We start from the raw sequence: 20,552 nt of genomic DNA, 5'->3' as shown, positions 1-20,552 counted from the left end.
TCTTCACTTCTCACAGATGGGCAGCTCAGTATCTTTGCTCCTTTGTACTACTGAAGGTACACGTCAGCTGCATCAGTTAGAGCTGGGCCACAATTTCCTGTTGATGGCTGCAAATTCTTCACCTTTATTGACAAAACACAGCTATACTCAATACCAAAGGCTTGAAATGAGACCTACCAGTACAATAGGGACAGCATATTTCAACATCACAGACTGTACAGTGAATCTCTCATTATCCAGGGCTGTCACAGGACGTGACAATGCCATTTCCAGACACCACCTGAAAAAACAGAAAACAGCTTGCAATTTTAGGAAACAAGATCCTAGCCCTGCACTTTTCTCAGATAAGAAACTGTGTTCAGCCTTTGCTAAGAAGGGGAGCCTTTGAAAGAGAAACCAAGACTCAACAGCTTTAAGAGAACAGCTTTTTTTTTTTCCCCAAAAATGTGGCTTGCTTTCAAGTTGAAATGGATGTAGTGATTTTATAATTACTTCAAGATCCTGGCCTCTGAGTTACAGAAGATGCCACTGGACCACAGACTTATCAATTATTCTATATCTTCAGTCTAAATCTCTGAGATTTAAAATAATCTCAACGTGGTCACAAATTTCTGCCATCAAATGCATGAAATCTATGACCTCCCTGCATTGTTGAAATTTACTGGGAAAGTAATGAGCAGTAATACTTAGCATGCATATGTTTTTAAATATCAGTCTAGACTATCAGCTAAGGAGGACAAGTGAAGACAAACAATAAGAATCTTACAGTTGGGGCATTCCTAGGTAATACAGAAGACACAGCAAAGCATATTTGGAAATTCCTGGGCTGGACTGGTAAAATTTCATTTTTTTCCTGATAGAAGGCATCAGCAAGGACCAAGATAAGCTGTGAAACCATTGAGCACAGTATTTAACCCACCTGACATTATCAATTATTGGAGTCTTCAAGACACGGAACAGACGATACAGCTGAGGGTTCTGAGGTCCCTTTTTCACTTCTCCTCTTGGGGAGGGTGGAGGTGAGAAAGGTGGAAATAGATCTCCTGGCTCCAGAACTATGTGCTCATCATCCTAGAAAAAAAAGTCAGTGAGCCAAAGGCTGCTCATCTGGGTCCTCAGTGGGTTCCCTGTTTCCGGGGACTGGAGGTTGAGTCCAGCAGGATTTCTCCCACCACAAGTGATAATACACATTTGTCACAGTTCTCTCTCAGCTCTCAAAAATTTATTAGTTAAACTGTTGCTTCAAACTTGAAACAAAATTAAATGCTTGTGGGCCTTCAGAAGTAACAAAACACACCTGGTTATTCATGAATTTTAGCATTTAATAGAATCATAGAGTGGCCTGGGTTGAAAAGGACCTCAAAAACCATCTAGTTTCAACCCTCCTGCTATGTGCAGGGTCACCAACCACTGGGCCAGGCTGCCCAAAGCCACATCTAGCATGGCCTTGAATGCCTCCAAGGATGAGGCATCCACAACCTTCTTGGGCAACCTGTTCCAATGCATCACCACCCTCTGAGTGAAAACTTCCTCCTAATATCTAACCTAAATCTTCGCTGTCTTAGTTTAAAAGCATTTGGAGTAAAAGTCAAAATTAACAACAAAGGTAAGTAAATTTCAAGCTTCTTTAAGCAGCAAACTCTTTGCATAGATCTTGTAATTGATTTGCTAATGTACTTCTATTCCAGGTAGTTTATGTTACTTTCTTTTATACTAAATCAGTAGTAAGAAGGTCAAAACAAACTCACTGCTCCACATAAAAAACAGGACAAAGTAGAGGGATTGTATATCATATCATCCTACTGGACAGATTTATTATACTTAAATCAGCAGCATATTACACTTAACCCTTGACCTGGAAGATGGGTGATGGAGATATGGTGCTTCAGTATCACATTAGTGTCTCCAGTCTGTTGGGTTTGGGTGTTCTTAGGGAAGATAGAACTGTCTAACAAGGCACCTTCTTTGAACTGGAGTTTCAAAGCATTTAAAAGGTCAAAAGAATCAAACATTCCCATAATCCATAGGTTGAGATTTAGAGTATTAATAAGAAAAGGAAAAGCCAGGGAACTAAGACAAGCAAGTTACCTTAATTCCTCTCAGAGAAGCAAACGATTCCTGTCCTGGCCTCAAAGCAATGACATCTCCTTCTACTAACAGGCTTACAGGCAGGTTCACAAGTTGACCATCCCTGTATGCCCAATGAAGGGACCAGGATGGGGCATAAGGCATATGGAGGTCAGGGTACATGGAGTTTGGCCATTTCACCTCTTTGCTAAGTGTATCTGAAAGCACACAGTGTGAAGGAATTACACGATAAAATTTGGAAGAGGCCAATCATACATGAATTTACATTTCATAGTGGCTATAGACCCCCCAGTGCTAAGATTGGTCCACGCCCATGAACTTTAACCTCGTTAGCTTCCCTCCCAACACCCTGTATAATCAATTAAATACTGTCACACGGTAACATTAAATACATACTCATACAGTGAAAAACCTAGGGAATGTCCTTAAAGTTGCCACACTGAAATGAACTGCCACCTTGAGTTCAAAAGCCCCCATTGAGAAGATGCTTATGTACAGCAATTTATTTCTTTCTGTTCTATGTTGTAGCACAATCTCACATTTTCTTCTTTCATCATGTGTGACTAGGCAGATACTTTTGTAAGAAATTAGGGATATAGTAGGGACATAACACACACCTATCTGGTAACATACCAGATGGACGCGCATGGCCACACCACAGCTCAAAATAATGATTCCACAGGAGAGGCATGACATAGGACACAGCTATCACAGCCTGTTTCTGTGTCACACAGGGCAAGGCTAGTAAGCTCAATTAATAACACATGATCAAGTTTTGGAGAAAAATCCAATGTAGTGGAAATACAAATCCAAATGACAGACAGATGAATGAGGCCTCACCATTTATCTTATCAATGATCATCTGAAGTCTTCTCTCCACCTCTTTACACTTCAGCCTCTCCTGACGTCCAATCATGAAGAGATCCAAGAGGAGAAGGAGGAAGAGTGCCAATGCATTAACTATTTCAGCACGTTGGCTTCACACAGCAAAAACAAAAGAAAGCAGAAAGCAGTTGAGTTTTGAGTAAATGAGCAGAATATGCTGCCGGCCACCCACAGAGATAAATGCACATCTGTTCAATTGTTTATTCCTACATCCCAAAGACTCATGTTTAAAAAGGAAAAGCAGAGAAGCCACAGCCACGCTTCTTCAAGATAACGCCACCAGGGAAGTTTGGAAAGACCTGTCTCAATTAAAAAACTCCCTTACAAATACAGTCAAGCATGTTATGGCTCTTGTGACCGTAAAGTAGCTTCTCTTATGAGTCACTAACTTCTCTAGTTTCAAAATCCTGCTGAACAATTCTAACGTCTCAGGATTTTTTAAGATCTAGGAAAACTGGAAAGAAAATTCATTCAAAACTCATTCTCTCCACAAGATGCTCTATGGGTCGATTAGAAGTAGAGTTAAGTTAGTTGAAGTTTTGTGGAAGGGAGAGGGACAGAATTACCAGTATGAACATGTTCACGATTACACAGAATGAGGGCCAATGATGATACGTCAGCCATACACAGAGTCAAGAGGATGCAAAATTACCGTTTGCTTCAGTCAACCAGTAAATGATTTTTTGCTTACTTTCCCTCTGGCTGGCTCCCAGAGCAACACAGCAGCAACACCACTGCCAGAAGCATCAGAGATGCACCAGGCCAGTGGAAACAGGAGCAACGGTTACCATGATACAAAAAACTGCTTCTCCATGCCTCCTACAAAAGGAAAGCAGCAGACAACATTCATAAAATCCAAAGCTAGGTATTCAAAAAAGTAGAGGAAAGATAAAGGCAGCAGTTAACAGACACTCCAAGATGAACACAACTTTGTAAATCCCCTTAGAATTAAACAAAGCATCCCAGATCAGTGATGCAAATGCTACAGCACTAAAGGTTGTTCAGCTGGGGAGTCTGGGTGAGCACTGCTATCTTTAGTCTTGCTTGGAAGAATGAAGAAACTTCTGTGCCATGCTACGCTATTGTCACTATCTAGAAAGAAATATGTTTAAGTAGCATGAATAAACACTAGCACTTTGTATTCAATGCATGTACCAGATAAACATGGAGGACAAGGGAAGACTGTTGAGTTCCACTTCTCTTTCTCTACAGTTGATATGGCTCTCCTGTACACGCTGCCATTAGTGGCTCTAGAAGATGTTAAGATACTTCATAGCTGAAGCTAAGCTCCTGAAGAACACCAGCAGCCACAAGAAAAGTGCTGAGAAATATACCCCTAGGTAATTCCTTGCTTTGTTCCCAAAGACTTCAGCAGTTCTAAACCTGGAAACTTTGCAGCAGCAGCAGCAGTCAAAGAGGAAATGCAGCCAATTTTCAGTTAATCCTCAACTTTGCTTTGAGAAGGGGAAAGTGAGTAACCAACCTAGTGCTGTTTGGTGTCTCACCTTCCATGAAGTCACTTTTTTCCGTTCCTTCTGATGTCCTTCCAGCAGTGTTGTCAACTGGTCTCTCAAGATCATAAGGGCTTTCTTTGTGGTAAGGCCCAAACTTGAGGTCATCTCATCCTGAAGTGCCAGAAAAACGAACTGTTTAGTACTTTTCTATTTTCTTTTTCAGCTTGTTTCTGGTGGCTAACTGAGCATCCTACTGTGAATGCCTCGCACTCATCACAACCAGTTTGATTATTCATTTCCTTGAAATCATCTCTCTTCTTGTGACTGCTGGCTGGAATTATAGCACCTATATAGTCATACACCAAGCCATTTCTGCAAAACAAGGTTCTTGTTAGCAAGATGGGGACAATACTAAGAAAGACTGCTCAGTTCTGAGGTTACAGACACCTGAACTGGTATCAGCTTATAGAGACAACAGAACACAGATGGTTACACTGAAATTTTATTGATACAGGATAGATCTTGCTAACATAATTAACAACTAAGCAGTAGAATACCTGCAGTGCTAAAAAAGAGGGGTCCAGTTTCTACAACTGCTAACTACAAATTTTGGTTCTGTACACTGCTTCAGTGGCTACAAAATCTCCCAGATTTAAGTGCTAGGCCACTCAACAGCTCAGGAAGAGATTATTCCAGCATCAACAAATCCTTTTACAAGAGAAAGCACTGGAGTCTTTAGTGCTGAATTGTGAGAACATACAGGTGAGACATTCTGGCTTGAAGGGAGCATATGCAGTCCAAACTACTACTCCTTCATTATTCAGTAAAGAGGCAGGAGCCTGAAAGGATGCAACCCAAGGGAGAGTTATTTGGACAACACGGCCATAAGTTTCTGATGATCATGGGGCATTATTACTTTCATAATGCCCCATGAAAGTAGGACAAATGTTGCATTCCCAGGATAAGAACACAAGCATTTACCTTCCTTTCAAATCTGAGACTGCTGAGAGGTACTGGGACTACCAGATCACTGAAAGTGAATCAACAAGGAAAAGCAGGCAGGTGGCTGTTGCAAATACCATGGGACTGTGCAATAATTTCTCATTTGCATTTCATGCTCTAATACAAATACCCTGAAGGTGACAGTGAACAGAATATTCTGCACATTAGAAATGCTCAGGCGCATCATGCTGTTTACAGAGTACAGACCTACTAAACACAAAGCAGGCAGGAAGCTTCCCTCAGCTCCCACCAGTGTGACACATATTCTAGCAAATACAGTTCAGGCGGGATCTGCAGCTTGTCCTGCTATTGCAGCCACAAGCTCTTCCCAGCTCTCTGCTGTTCAGCTATATGCACAGACATCCAGCTCTGCAAATGCATCTCAACTCTGGTTTGCACTTTTCTTCATGTTCCATAAATAAGTGTTTTTGTTGATAAACTTCTACTAGAAACTAACCTTGCACTTTGAATCAATTTGCTCTGATGACTCAATCAAAAACTGTTACAGCAATGTCAAGAAATGGCTGATATCTGCTCTTTAAAACATCATCCAGGCATCCCTTTCCCGTCCGCCACCCTCCCCCCACTTAGCAGGCACAATTTGAAACAGCAAATTCTGGCCATGCAGTCTAGTAGTGCTGCTTTAGCTGCAGTTTTTTAGAAATAAAAATAAACCTGCTTAGTTTTCATTCTCTGTGTCAGTTTTAGGAATTGAGGAAGCAGTTCTGTGTTGTTCTTGGAAGCAGCCCAGGTATCATCAGCACAGGACTAAACATAGAAGTCTCCTAAAGACTCCCAAAGCAGAAGATGGCAGGCAGCAAGCTGGCAACAGGCATGGCATGGCACCATGGGAGTGCTGCAAGCAGGAGTGCCTGAGAACAACACAGAGTGAGCATCAACCAGGTTCTCTCTCTCCTGACTGCTAGCTGACTGGGGCACAGCAAAGCACTCACAAAAACATTTACCCTTTCTTTCCAACAGTGAGAAAGAAGTCAGATAAATAAGGTGCAAACTGAAATGTAGCAATAAGGGAGACTTTAACTAAAAAGCAAGGTCTGCTTAAACAGTACAGAACAGTACCCAACCAGTACAGAAGAAACGTGAGGAAACCTGTGCTTAATAACATTTAGTACAGCTATGTACTCCTAGAAAGTGTCACATCATAGTAGGGAGCAAGTAAGAGAAGGGAGCAAATTCATAGGGAACCAAGAAGCTTCCTGAAACATTTGCACACCTGCTCCAGTCTTAACACAGGTGTTATGGTTTTGCCATAGGATCGGTCAAGGAAGTAAGATGCAGTAGGTGAGAAAGAACAAAGTCTGGAAGGACTGATGAGGAGGAAGAATAAGGATTTTTAAACACCCATCTTGACACTTAAAACATGGAGTTTATGGTAAAGTGAGCAGATAGAGCCAGCCTGATAAACAAACACTGTAATATTGTTAGTGAGCTGCCTGTGCTGACTCAGAAAACCGTAGGTTTGGCTCTCCAGGAAGAGACCAGAAGCAGCTCAGAACTAAAAGTGGAGCAGTATCAATAGACTTCGTGTTGCTTTCTCCATTCAGTTGGCCCTCCATAGTTTGACATGGGGATATCAGTTGCCAAATACCAAATCCAGGAGTTTGTTTCAACAGCCTTGCCTGCCTCAGAGCAAAAAGGTTTCCTTTCCCTTCCTCGTGCTTTCAGGTTGCATATAGGAAAACACTGTTTGTCTTCTGAATTTTCTCTTACAATGAAAAGTTATTCCTGAGCATCCTCACCTAGTCATGTCTGCTTCCTGCATGAAGTTTTATTATCCTGAATTCCTCTTATTTTCATGCAGCGACCACACAACCACAGTAGCATATTTATTTGTTGTATCAGTATTGATATAATACATGTTGTTGAACCATGTGCCAAACATTTGTTAAACAATACTGGAGCACAAATATACGTTCTGCATTATAAAACTCACCCTTTCCACTGCTTCTATAGGCATGTACGCTTATTCAACCTTACACAGCGGTAGATACACTTTGCCCTCTGTGGATTTGGTTCTTGCAGAATAAAGGCTTCTCACCAAGATTACAGTATGTATTTCGACATAACTGCCTTTAAAAAGGCTGTTAAAAAAATAAGTGAATAGGAAACAGAAGATTTGCTAGAGGGTTCAGTTTTCATAGATTGCAATTCCACCTCTCCGATTCAGAGTGGTATGGAAAACCCCTACTAGGAAGCTGTCAGACTCTTTCCCTCTCTCCAGGATGCATACAATAAGTCCCCTTTTTCAACACTTTGACTCAACTGCTTCTCAGATTTCAACAGTTGGAGGCAGGAAACTGTGCAAGAGAATCTTCTTCCTTTTTCTGAGAGCTATTTTGCATTGCTCTAGCAGAAACAAGAAGGCGGTTTTTAATTTAACAGTAATATTTTTCACGCTATTAATCTAATTCATTGATTACACCTCATGAAATGTGTTATTCACAGCTTCAAAAACACATGAGAAGGAACAACTTCACCAGATATATTTGCATTAACATAAAGTCAGATTCTTGCTTATGACAAGGCACAATACGACCCACAGTGCAGCTTTTTTTAGTCCAATCAGAGGGGATGGCAGACCATACACACAAAAGCATGCCATTTCTTCGGGCAACATTTCTTACAGCAAGCTAGTGCTAGAGAGTGATTTATTTTTGTTCTAAAGTAAATCATACTTCAGTGTACTACAGCTCTGTCCAAGTGCAGCTGCTGAGTTAGTGCTCAGGCTATTTATAATAATATCTATAATAATATCTATAATAATATCTATAATAATGGTTATATAGATATATGGATATAGACAGATAGATATAGGTATCTGTAGCATGATAGAGATGTAGCCAGCAGAGCTAGGAGATAGGCCACTCTAGGCAAAGGTGTCCCGGTTGTTACCTACATCCTTGGTCTCAGTTACGTTTTTTGTCTTTCTTGGTGTTCACCCAGTTACTTTTAAAAACAGGTCTGTCCTGACTCCACAAGTGTGCTTGCCAAGTGACCCAAAACATATAAAGCCTCTACCCTTACCTATTTCCACTCCAGACGTAATAATGAAGGATAATTTCTTCACTGAGAATCTGGGCTGTCAGCAACAGCTGGATTCTATTTCTGCCACAGATTTCTGTGGGACAGTAGGAAAATCTAAAGCTCTTCTGTGCTATCGTTTCTTGACTCTGCAATGGGACTACTAACCCCCTACCAGCCATATGTATGTGAAACTACAATATTCACCAACTCACCTCAACACTACCAGAAAGCACAGAAAAAAAGAAATGTATGTTGATATTTGCATGATTCAGGCAGCTCCACTAAGCACATCATAGCGCTGTGGGAACTACTGTCTTTAGGACTGGACATACAGGGAAATGTACCAGAAGGCACAAATGAACACAGCTATTAAAATTCGTTTAAATACCACCTGATAAGAGCCTGGCAGCCACAGCTTAACTGTTGGTGGTCTCAAATCAAATGAAAAAAGCTAAGCCTTCTGCAAAGCAGTGCCCAGATTAATGGACAGAGAACAGTCAACAACTGTCTCCTTCCTCCATCTGCAGCAGCAGTATGAAAGGCAGCCCAGAACCCCTCCACCCCAGGACAAAAGAGGCCCCACAGCATGGTAACTGAGTGCCTGTGAGGGCTCCCCTGGGGAAGCTGCTTTCAAAGCTTCCTGCTGCTCATCACCTGTAGACTTACACTGCAAAGAAACAGAGCAGCAGAAGCAACAATCTCTGATATCTGGCCAGAGCAGCACTAATTGGCTGTCTGAATCACCACTACATTTTGCTTGGAACAGAGTCCATTTTATAGCACACAATGACATTCAAATTTTATGCCCTCTGTGAAACACAGAGTAAGATGCCAACAGGCACAATCAACCTTTCTACATGGGTAATGCAAAGCTCAGTGCTTTCTTTCTCCCTCAGCTAGTAGCAGCTTAGCAGTACAACTGTTCTGAATTGTACCTTTGCTTGTCTGTCTCTTTGGTCCTGTTTGCAGCAACACATTCCCAGCCACAGTTACTTGCTCCACCAGGCTGCTGGCAGGATGAGGCGGAGTTTATGCAGTGCTTTGAAGCTCACCTGTAGTACGTAATTCTAAATCTGTGATTAATTTATCCTGCTACAGTATTCCTCCAAGATCAGAGATCAGTTACGGCTCTGTATTTATTCTGTTTCTGATACACACTATGGTGCTTTACGCCAATGCAGAGCTTATTCCAGAGGATGTTAATCTCTCAGTCAAGTAATGTTCAGAAATTCACAGAACTTCAGCAATTCTTTCATCTTCCCATTAGTTTCTTTCCCACCCCCACTTTATTATCTGAAGACTCTGAGGACTAAAGTACTATATAGCCTGGTAGATGCACCACAAAACATGTTTAAAAGGAGTACTGATGTTCAACAGCCACAGATCAAAGCACACAGAAGAAACAGACAAATTTAAGTCAAAAGGCAGAGGAGTAGCAAAGCAGGTGTCAGAAGCTAAATTCATCTTTGCCCCCTTCTGTTGGTCCTACAGTTAAACCTGTGATTTAAAACAAGGCTTCTCTCACCAACCCCTTCAATAACAAAGCCATTCCCTTGCTAAAAATCTTCACTGCTTCATGTCCTGCTATAACGTTTTTCCTCAAAACCTCCAAGCTTTTCATGCAGAGCTTATTCACATTAGCTTTTCACATCAGGCAAGATGCAGGTTGGGGAAGGAGAGAGGGAAAGCCATTTTGAATTTAAACATTAAGAGAGAGAAACTTACTTTGCGGCATTTGCCTTGGTGGGTGATCCAGAGATCAGCCTGCTTAAAGAGCATCTGGCCTATACTCCTGAGCCACTTATACAGCAACTTGCACTGCTGCTGCTCTCCAAAAATGAGAACAGAGGAGAGAGAGAGAAAGACTGCGCGCAGCCCAGCACTGCAGAGAATGAGACAGAAGCAGCAGAGTGAAGCACCAGTCTGCTGATTAATTCAGCCTGTTTCCAGTCTTGCTGCAGATCCAGCAAGGAGGCGGTGGATGGGGGTGGGGGATGGAGGAGAGGAAGGAAAAAAAGACAGAGACAGAAGGAAGTTTGCCCAGGATAGCCCCAGACATCTGAAAGAATGGTCCTTCATCAGACAGAGTTGATTCAGCCAGAATCCCTGGGTTCCCTGTCTGTAGGGATGCATATGCACACATAGTAAGGGTTGATGCTGACAGACGGGGCTCTAGAAAAACAGATGGCAAATTAGATGGGACAAAATGCTGTAAAATATACTATAGAAGAAGGAACACCTAAGCAGCCAAGGGAAAAAAACAGGTAAGAGACAGAGCCCCAGGAATGCTGATTTCCCTATGTAACTCTAGGAGAATCATCCAGGGGACTCCATAGCTTTGAATTCAAGCTCAACTTAAAAATAAATGGGATGGCTACAGGTCCAGTCTGAGGTGTTCCTACCCTCTTTTCCTGTTGATAGCGTGTCTTAGTTTCAGCCAGGATGGAATTGTTTTCTCCAGAGTCCCAGCTGAAACTAAGACATAGAGAAAACAGCAAATGCCCCATCAGCATTCACACATCCTGCACCACCCTATCTAAACCAAAAGGTGCACAGAGATTCTTCATAGCCATACACCATGTCTGGGGCCCACTGCTTACTGCCAGCTGTTCAGTGCCACAAAGAGGCAAAGAAATAGTGCAGACAGGGACGGGCTGAGTGCAATGACAGGTAATGAAAAAAAAGGCCTTTGGAGGCAAGGAAGGAATGAACTTTCTCTCACTCTCATATTTTACAGGAATTGCTTCCTTTTTGTTGTTGGAAGTAAACATCTTTGTAAGTGGGTTTTTATATAGCTCCTGCTTCAGTGCTGTCCTGATTCTGTCTGAGCTACCCAGCTTTGCAAAGCAATCTTTACATCAATTATTTCCTTCCACATAGAAAAGGGTGAAGAACTGGAACCATGTCAGTAACTTGCCAAGGATTATAGCCAACCTGTATAAAATGGAACAGGCATTTACTGCAAAGACTTCCAGTCTCAGCATATTGTGCAGCTCTGAAGACCACATGCAGGTGTCAGGACTTGCCTACCAGCCCTAGCCAAAATCTTTACTTCCTCTCCTTACCTGAGAATCAGATAAAATAGACAAAATAGGCACACTTTATATTCTTTGTTTAAAGCCAGAAATACAGTGACTAGAGGTCTCCATATTGATAAAAGCTGCAAAGTTGATCTAAGACAATTCCCGAAAGAATGAGTTATCATCTTCATGTTGGCACTGAGTTATACTTCGGTATGTCATCTCACAAAGCTCTTAAATCTTGAAAGGAAGCAGCCACCACATTTAATGTCAATTCACTAGAAAGCAGGAAGAGAAAAAAGGAAAAAGATATCCTTCATAGTTCTGTAGAGTATTTTGTTTCCTAGACAACAATTTTAAATTGCAGAAAAGAACAAAATGTCCTAATGGTACATTTTTTTCTTACACCCTCTTTTCACTCTGTTCATCTACTCAGTTTGTCACAAACGAAAAAAGGAGAAAAAAAGGAACACTAACAACAATACTAGGCAAATCCTCACATACCATATATGAATCAGCCTCTTTCCAACTTAGTGCTTCGTCATCTGTTTCTTGTGGCTCTGCATCTTTTAGAGACTTAAATGAATGTGAATAAAGCAACTTGTCAGTAACAGAGCAATACCATGGCTTCTGCAAGGCCTCTGACACGGTCCCATACCACATCCTTATCTCTAAACTGGAGAGGTATGGACTTGAAGGCAGAACTATTTGGTGGACAAGGAATTGGCTGGGTGGTCAAAGACAGAGGATTGTGGTAAATGACTCCATGTCTAGGCAAAGGGTGGTGATGAGTGGTGAACCTGAGGGGTCTGTCTTGGGACTGGTACTCTCTAACATCTTTATCAATGACATAGATGATGGGATCAAGAGCACTCCTGGCAAGTTTGTGGACAACACCAAGTTGAGTTGAGTTTTGCAGTTGATACAACAGAAGGAAGGGATGCCATCCAAAGGGACACTGTCAAACTCAAAAGGTGGGCCTCTGTAAACCTAATGAGGTTCAACAAAGCCAAGTGCAGGTGTTGCACTCGATTCAGGACAACCCCAGATATACATACAGACGGGGAGAAGAACTTGAGATTAGCCCTGGTGGGTAGGAATAAGAGGTTCTGGCAGATTAAAGACTTAACATGAGCCAGTAGTGTGCACTTGCAGCCCTAAAGGTCAATTGTATCCTGGGCTGCATCAGAAGAGCAGAGGCCAGAAGGACAAGGAAGGTGATTGTCCCCCTTACTCTGCCCCTGTGAGGCCCCACTGGAGTACTGCATCCAGATCTGGGACCTCCAACACAGGAAAGATGTGGACCTTTTAAAAAGGGTCCACAGGAGAGCCATGAGTATGATCAGAGGGCTGGAGCACCTCTCCTGTGAAGACAGGCTGAGGGAGCTGTGCTTGTTCAGTCTGGAGAAGAGAAGGGTGCAGAAAGACATCTTTATGGCCTTCCAATATCTAACGGGAGACTATAAACAGGAGTGATATCAACTTTTTACATGCGTAGTGATAGGACAAGCAGAAATGGTTTTCAACTAAAGGCAGGGAGATGTAGAGGGGAAAGTTTTTCACTGAGAAGGTGCTGAGGTGCTGGAACAGGTTGCCCAGAGATATTGTGGGTGCCCCATCCGTGGAGGTGCTCAAGGCCAGGCTGGATGGGGCCTAGGCAACCTGATCTAGAGCTTGATCCAGCAGCTGGCAACCCTGCCTGTGGCAGGGGGTTTGGAACTGGATGATCCCTGAGGTCCTTTCCAACCCAAGCCATTCTATGATTTCCTGATTCTACGATAAACTTCACCTATGCTGTTCCACCATGGTGCTTCAGTCTCAGCCTCAAAAGGACTTGTTCTAGGCACTGGAGTTGTTTCTGTAAGCTATTCAGTCTTTCACCTTCACTGAGATTCTCTGTAAGGGGTACTGATTGAAAAGTGAGTATTCGCACCCTAGCAACTCAACATATTTAAATAGTTCTGTGGGGAAACAATTTCTGGCCTCTGCCAGGCCAAGCCATGTGTAAATCCATCAAACAGAAATTAATTTCCCAAACACATCACCTGGGTTAACTGACATTTCCTAAAACAAAACTGAACGACCATTAAAATCCACAGCTGACTTGTGAGTGCATGAAGAAATCACAACGTTGTATCTTGAAAGCCCTACTCACAGCTCTGTTCACCACTTGAAGATACCTAGATCTCACCATACTGGATGTTGATCAATGGGATGTAACAAAGGAGGTGACATACAGAACAGCACTCTGCCATTGCTGGACAACCTCGCAGCAGACTTTACCTACTGAGACAAGTGAGTGCATCTCGATGAGTGTCAAGGTGACAGAAGTCTCAATTTTTATATTAACCATGGATTATATTGTCACATAACAACACCCAGTGGTTAGACTTGACTCAAAATAATGAAAGACAATTAGGACTTGACATTTAGGTTATGCATGATCCTTATCAGGAAACCTACCTGACACTTCTCCTTGAGGTCCATGGCTACGCAATTCTGTAAGCATGTCCAGTAAAAGTGGATTGCTTCTCAGGGAAGAATGTCTCCTAGGTAGAGATGAGCTTGGTTATACTTATCACCATCTGTGAAAATAGAAGGGGAAGCAGTTAATTTCCCAATACCACTGCCTTTAGGACAAGAAAGTAATGGAAGTCACATAATTCAAATTGTTTTTTAAAAGGAGAACTGGGGAACAGAAAAGTGCTTCTGACAGTACAGCATCTCCCTCTTTACTCAGAATTGATCCTATTAGCTCAACTCCCCCCAGAACTGGAAATGGGAGATGAATTAAGTTCTCTGTGCCTCAGGGTGAGAGCACTGTTGAAGCCCTGACAGACTTTCAGGCAAGTCCCCAGAAAAAGCTGACCATACTCTGGATTCTGCCAGGTGTCGGAGCAAGCTGCTATCCATAGCTATTTGTCTTGCTTTTCTTATCAAATGGGAGCTTTGTCCAGCTTATCTCTAACAAAGCCTGCAGTAATGATTCTTCCATTTGCAGAAAAGCACTCCCAATCTTTGATAGAGCTGTGCTGCTAGTAACTAGACCATTTTTATTTTAGCACACTGGGACTCTAGCAGAATTGAAGTAGGAAGCAGCCATGGAGCTCCCAACTTTTTTCTAGACAATATGCTCCTTGATCTCCCATCTCTCCATGGGGAGAATATATAGCAGCCTTCCAGTACCTGAAGGGGGCCTACAGAAAATCTTGAGGGACTTTTTATAACGGCATGTAGCAAGTTGAAAATGGGAAATAGCTTTAAACTGGAAGAGTATAGATTTAGACCAGATATTAGGAAGAAACTCTTTACTGTGATGGTGGTGAGACACTGGAACAGAATGTCTCAGCAGAGATTGCCCAGAGATCTTGTGGATGCTCCCTGCCTGGAAGCGTTCAAAAAATCTTCCAGGCTGGATGGGGCTTTGAAGCAACCTCATCTAGCAGGAGGTGCCCCTGCCCATAGCAAAGAGGTTGGAACTAGATGATCTTAAGGGTCCTTTCAACCCACCCATCCTATGATTCTATGATATGACTCTACAGTATTCTCTGAATACTGTGGTGCTACATAATTTCAAGGAAAATAAAAGGCATCCAAAGCTTACTCAGAAAGCCACTACTGCCATGCTGAAGTGTTAGATATAAAAATCCTCTCTTGCAGGCAAGCACTGCCCCTGCATTCTGGGAAGCAGCAAGTATTCAGTATTCTGCTTATCAAAGAATTGCTTGCAGTACAGAAACTAATGCCTGCAAGTGCAGTTTTCCATCTGCCATCTGCCACAAGACTGGACTCTGCTCTACTCTGTTCTGTGACTCTTGTCAATATGCACACATCAAGGGAACGGAGCTATTTTCAGGCACACTGTATCCCAGCCAGGCCAATCAGCAACTGCAAAGAGAGGATCAGATAAAGTTACGGGAGCAAAGCTGACAAGGAGTGCTGGGAGTGGGAAGGAGGAAAATGCAACTCTGCATGTTTGCACGCAGCAGCTTAGAGCATCAGTATCCCATTTTAACTTGAGCATCATTTCAATATAAGGCAAGGCAAGACAAGATGATTTTAACATGGAGAAGATGGCAACTAACAATGAGAGGGCTAAGAAATAAATCCAGGATTATTTTTTTTACCCCATCCCCAACAGAAGATTCATTAGATCTACCAAGGGGTTTGTGTACCTTGTCCTTACATGTTCAGACAAAAAATTACATGGCTGTATTTCTCTCTGGATCTGCACTTCAAAATCATAATTACCAGTGACATGACCAGGCAACTGGGAAGCCACAGTCACAAAAGCAGAGCAAGTAAAAACATCTTCAGCTGTTTGTTCTTCAGAATCTGTATCACTAGCAGCAGTAGGGGCCATGCAGGGAGACAGTTGGGCAGGAGGCAGGATTTGCTGCACTGCAGCAAATGACATTCTGATTTAAGCACCAAACTGAAATGTGATCTTGAATGCAAAGCACGCCATTCCTTAAAGTTCAAGGCACATCATTTGCATGCTTACGAATACCACCCTGAAGTCCTTCAGTGCTAGGAAGCAGCACACAAAGCACAAGTGCTAAAAAGGAAGGACTAGTTAGAAAGATAATTCTTACCTAAGTAAAATCAAAACCTGTTAAAATGAACGATATACTAAGAGCTTGTAAAAGTAATCAGAGCAATGCATGCAACACTCCTTCATCATCATATGTGCTCAGGGCTTTTCCAAAATTAGCTTCAGGTCAAGTGATGCTAAAGGAGAAGACAAACTATAGTGAGAAATATCTTTCCTGAATTTCTACACTAGGATTGGTATTGTAGCCATGTAAACTGTGATTTGCAAGCTTTCTTTCAAATACATACTTTACCAGAATAAATATTCTCCAAGGTTGTTCGCAAAAATTATGCCATAGCAACTAAAACCTCATATGCCTCACAGAGGTCTTGCAAACACCCAGAAAATGGCTTCACACAATAAGGAGCTGAAGCAGTTTATGAATTCTGCAAGCAATGTACAGTGTACAGATGTGCAGAGATGTGCATTCATTCACTCTAACTCTCCCCTACAGACACTTGGGAAAAAAAAACACATTTGAGGAGTCACAAGTCTTTAGGGAGAAAAGCAAATCCACTTCATTTTCCCCACAGCATTCAATCACTGATTCACTAGAACAGACTATAAAATACGATGGGGAAACTGAATGTCTTCATGTTCAATGAAACTATCAAAAATGAATTCCTCAGTAACAGAATTCCAATCCATCATCAAGAACAGAAACAAGGGGGAACCTATAATAATCAAAAAAGCAGCTGCCTTAGGAAAACACGGCTCAGATAGAGCGCATTGTTTTGATATCAGCAGAAGCATACGGACTTCCTACTCATGAGGAGCTGATGTCTGTCTGCTAATTTGCAACACTGGCACATTTGCTGGCATATGGGTTCTCAAAGATGCATGAAGTGATAGTGTCAATTGATGTGAAACCCACTGAGAGCACAGAAGGGAGCTGGCAGCCACGCTTCTTTGCTTCGGTACTGGCTTGCAAACAAAAAAATTACTTGTAAAAATTTGGACCAGCTAAATATTCTTTGCCTCAATAACCTCATATTACTGATACGGATATACATATCTGCGTCAGAGAGAAACTGTGAAGTAAGTGTACGAGTATTTGTAAAGTGAAATCCTCTAAATTGGTGCTGTATATGTGCTAAGTATTATCAACTCAGTAGCGGCCAAACGTCTCATTTGTGCATGGCTGTGAAGAATCAGAAGTGTATTTCACACAGGCTTCACTCCCCTTGCTAGGTGACAGGAATTAGAGAGAGATCTATTCTAGCTTGATTCAGGAACAAGGTTAAACTTGAAATTAACTTTAAAATTCGTCTTCCAATTGAAAGCGTGCTTTTTGGGAGACAGTACTTGCTGAGAATTTTCAAAAAGAAAAAAGGTCTCAGACTCCTTCCTTCTCTCTTCAGCAAAGAACCTGTGCATTAGACTTGTTCCAAAGAACATTGGTGTCTTAAAGCAAGAGCTGAGCAACAAGGAAGGAGTAGGGAAGTGAGGCATAGCTTTGGCACACCAGTCTTTACCTCAAGAAAATAGTCCTCAGTGAGAGTATTAATTTACTTGAAAGATAAGATGGGTAAAACAAAATGCTACACAACTGAAAGAACACTTTTTTTTTCCTTTTTCCTCTGGTGACTTGATAAGCAATTGACAGATCTGATCAAAAGAATGATCAAGTAGTTTAGTCTACCTTGCTCTACCCATAGTAGTTGATCCCACCGCAAGCTGAGGAGCAATATATCTGAAAGAGTTCCATTATCTTCATTTTTCTTTCTTGGGAAAGTAGATTTTAAAGAAGAGCGTATGGGAACTGCTGGAATCACGGCCTGAACCTCTGATCAGCTGAGGTGAGCAATGAGTCAGCCCTGGGAGCACCGGTGAAGGCAATTCTCCTGTGCTGCTGGAGAGGGTGGAGCCAGGCTGCACCTCTCCTAGAGCCATTGAAGAGCTGACTGCCAGTGGGGGAAGATGTCTTCTGAAGATCCCTCCTTTGGAGTTTTACAGCCAGTCCAGGACAAGAGTAAGCACACTATCTACTCTCTTTTTGGTATAATAACCTGCTTAGCCAAACTCTCTTGTTTATTTCATAATTATAACATCTGTATATTCATTGATTATACAAAGAGTATTTAGTGATTAAAGGATTGAAAGTGAAAAATACAACAAAAAAAAGTTGCGAGGGCCTCTCCAGCTTCTGCAGAGATGACACGTTGTCTGCTTTGTGGTATGGTATCTTAAATGGCAAATAAAACACTTTACAGCAAATGTATGAAGAATTCACTGCAAAACTGATAGCTGTCATTCATCGTGACAATGGTTACTATGTTAAACAGGATTTTATAACAACCTCAATTAAAAAAAATACTTAAATGACTGAAAACCACAAAGACACAGCAGCCCAAAATAAAATTAACGCTGTATCTATAGGCTCTTCAAGCAAATCTTTTTTTGCTGATGTACACTGACTCATAGAGAAAAGCATAGCTTTTCATTTTGCTTATAAGACTGTATAACTGCTTACAGTAAATCTAAGTAAAAAAGCTCTTACACCAGTGTTTGTCATTTGGAGACATTAAACTGTAGGCAAATTGTTACAAGTCACAAATTGAACTGGAGATTGAGCACCTGGTGAAGGGGTGTAGCTGGCCTAGGGAGCACAGGCAATGTGCACCTGTGACAAGAAGGGCTGGACCCAGGGCTGGATCCTGGGCTCACATAAGGGCCAGCCACTAAAGGGAAGATATATTTTGGACCAGGCTATTTTCTGGGAAGGAATGCTGCATAGCTATAGAGCTCATTCACCAGCTGGGTGAGTTCCATTCTTCTTTCTGTATATGACTATTGGCCTACCTGTGAATACTTTATCTGGTGTTGCTAAAAAGCTGTCAGAAGCAATGCTGTTTCTTTGAAAGTAGAACGTTAACAAACATCATAGTGATAAGAATGTTTTCTGAGAATTCCCCCAAAATAGGTACAGCGTCTGAAGGCTATTAGGGCGATCACATGCATACATTCATTCAAACAGAGTATGACTCTTAAGTGGAAAATGCACTGTTCAGTTCAATAGACTTTGTATTTTATTATTTTTATGAGTTCCATTAAAATTTGATGATGAATAACTGTGTCTAGAATCATGGAAGTAAGCTAACTTGTTCTTCTGTGACTAGAGAACAGAAAAGTTCTGTGCAGCTCATTAGCAACTTTTTTTGCCACTGTCCACTTAAGAGTATTCTGGACAGAGATCCCAAGTGCTCCATGTGATGTACAAGTGGTCCCATATATAATTACAGGTGTTAAAAATCCAAATGCGACAATGCAAACTCTGTCCTACAGGTAGGACAGTGCTGCCCACACCCTAGGCAGGCCTCTGTTTTTGGACAACCCTACCAAAGGACTTGTCTTCTGGCCAATCCCCCATAGCTCATGGCAAGCTTCACCAATCACGGGGGTATGTAAGCGCGCACTTCTAGGGCGGCTCTTGTTTGAGCAGTTTGATCTTTGCAGTGTTTGCTGCTGTCTTCTAGCAGCTACTCTGACAAGAATGCATCTGAAACAGGGGTAACGTCCAAGAAATACAAATTTAAACAGTTAAAGATGTAATATGAAGACTAAATGGAAAACTTTTGTTTTCTTGGTTCTGCTTGTGTTGCCAACATTTGTTCCTGGGACCTATGCTAAAGCTGCTAATATTTTAATCTCATCAGATAAAGCGTTGGCAATACACTTATTTAAAGTGTTCGAGTTAAGAATATTATGTGTTGATGTGCTTGAGTAGAAGATGACAGAGAAAAAGTACTAACCGAAAGAGCACCAGATGCCTGTATAAAGCCAGCAGTATGTCTGTATTATACAGATTTTTAAAACGTGACTCCTATGCTTTTTAGGTTATTTAAATTCTGCTCTATTTGAACAAGATGTGTACTTTAAGATAGTACAGTAGCTGCTAATAGTTTGTTTACACTGTAACTTGTTTTTAAGGAACCTGAAATATAGATGTACTATGTTATTGCATCTTCTTGTGCATACTGCGCTGTCCACTGTTCAACTCTGAACTTTTTTCTACAACTGCTGTATGAAATAATAGGATTTTAAGCAATTTTGCCATAGAGGCTTCATCTCTTCTGAAACTGTGTATTTGGGGAGGAAGCTGTACTACTTGGAGCTGCTTCAGGAGGATGGATGGGTATGTCCACGCACTGCTAGTCTGGTAACTTTAGGTGCTGATACGACTCGGGAAGTTATCAGGTACAAGCTGACTACCAGACGTGAGCCCCGACGCAGAGCAGCGGCTGACCGCCCCGCCGTGAGGGGTGGGCACTGAGGCGTTTCCCTCCGTGCGGGTGGGCCCGGCTGCCGCCCCACCTGCGAGAGGAGCACCCAGCCGGTGTGCCTTAGAACTACACGTGTTGGAGCTTTCTGCGATTTGTTTGTTTCTTTCTCTCCCATCTCCTTCATAAGCCGCTAGGTAACGCTCCGCTGAGGGGAACGGCGCTGCGGGGGAGCCCCCGTCCC

At 42.0% G+C, this 20,552-nt stretch overlaps 1 protein-coding gene across 3 annotated transcripts in view; it reads right to left on the bottom strand.

Annotated features, from left to right (window-relative positions):
• The window catches only part of TMEM94 (transmembrane protein 94), a 46,875-nt gene that overhangs the window by 25,895 nt on the left and 428 nt on the right, over positions 1-20,552 (bottom strand). For 2 of the 3 annotated variants that reach the window (XM_010721660.3, XM_010721662.3), the window contains exons 1-7: positions 10,200-10,268; positions 4,479-4,598; positions 3,665-3,792; positions 2,929-3,065; positions 2,089-2,285; positions 920-1,071; positions 178-280 (exon numbers count right to left, since the gene is read on the bottom strand). In XM_010721660.3, the coding sequence (XP_010719962.1) occupies positions 178-280; positions 920-1,071; positions 2,089-2,285; positions 2,929-3,065; positions 3,665-3,792; positions 4,479-4,598; positions 10,200-10,253 (891 nt within the window). In that variant the 5' untranslated portion in view covers positions 10,254-10,268. Of the gene's footprint in view, positions 1-177; positions 281-919; positions 1,072-2,088; positions 2,286-2,928; positions 3,066-3,664; positions 3,793-4,478; positions 4,599-10,199; positions 10,269-13,957; positions 14,080-20,552 lie in introns of those variants that run through there. The other variant, XM_010721661.2, reaches the window with a different exon arrangement.

This window comes from Meleagris gallopavo, chromosome 20, assembly GCF_000146605.3.
Source record: "Meleagris gallopavo isolate NT-WF06-2002-E0010 breed Aviagen turkey brand Nicholas breeding stock chromosome 20, Turkey_5.1, whole genome shotgun sequence".
NCBI lineage: Eukaryota > Metazoa > Chordata > Aves > Galliformes > Phasianidae > Meleagris > Meleagris gallopavo.
The sequence above is the reverse complement of the archived record's forward strand: the minus strand, read 5'-3'. Positions and strand labels throughout refer to the sequence as shown.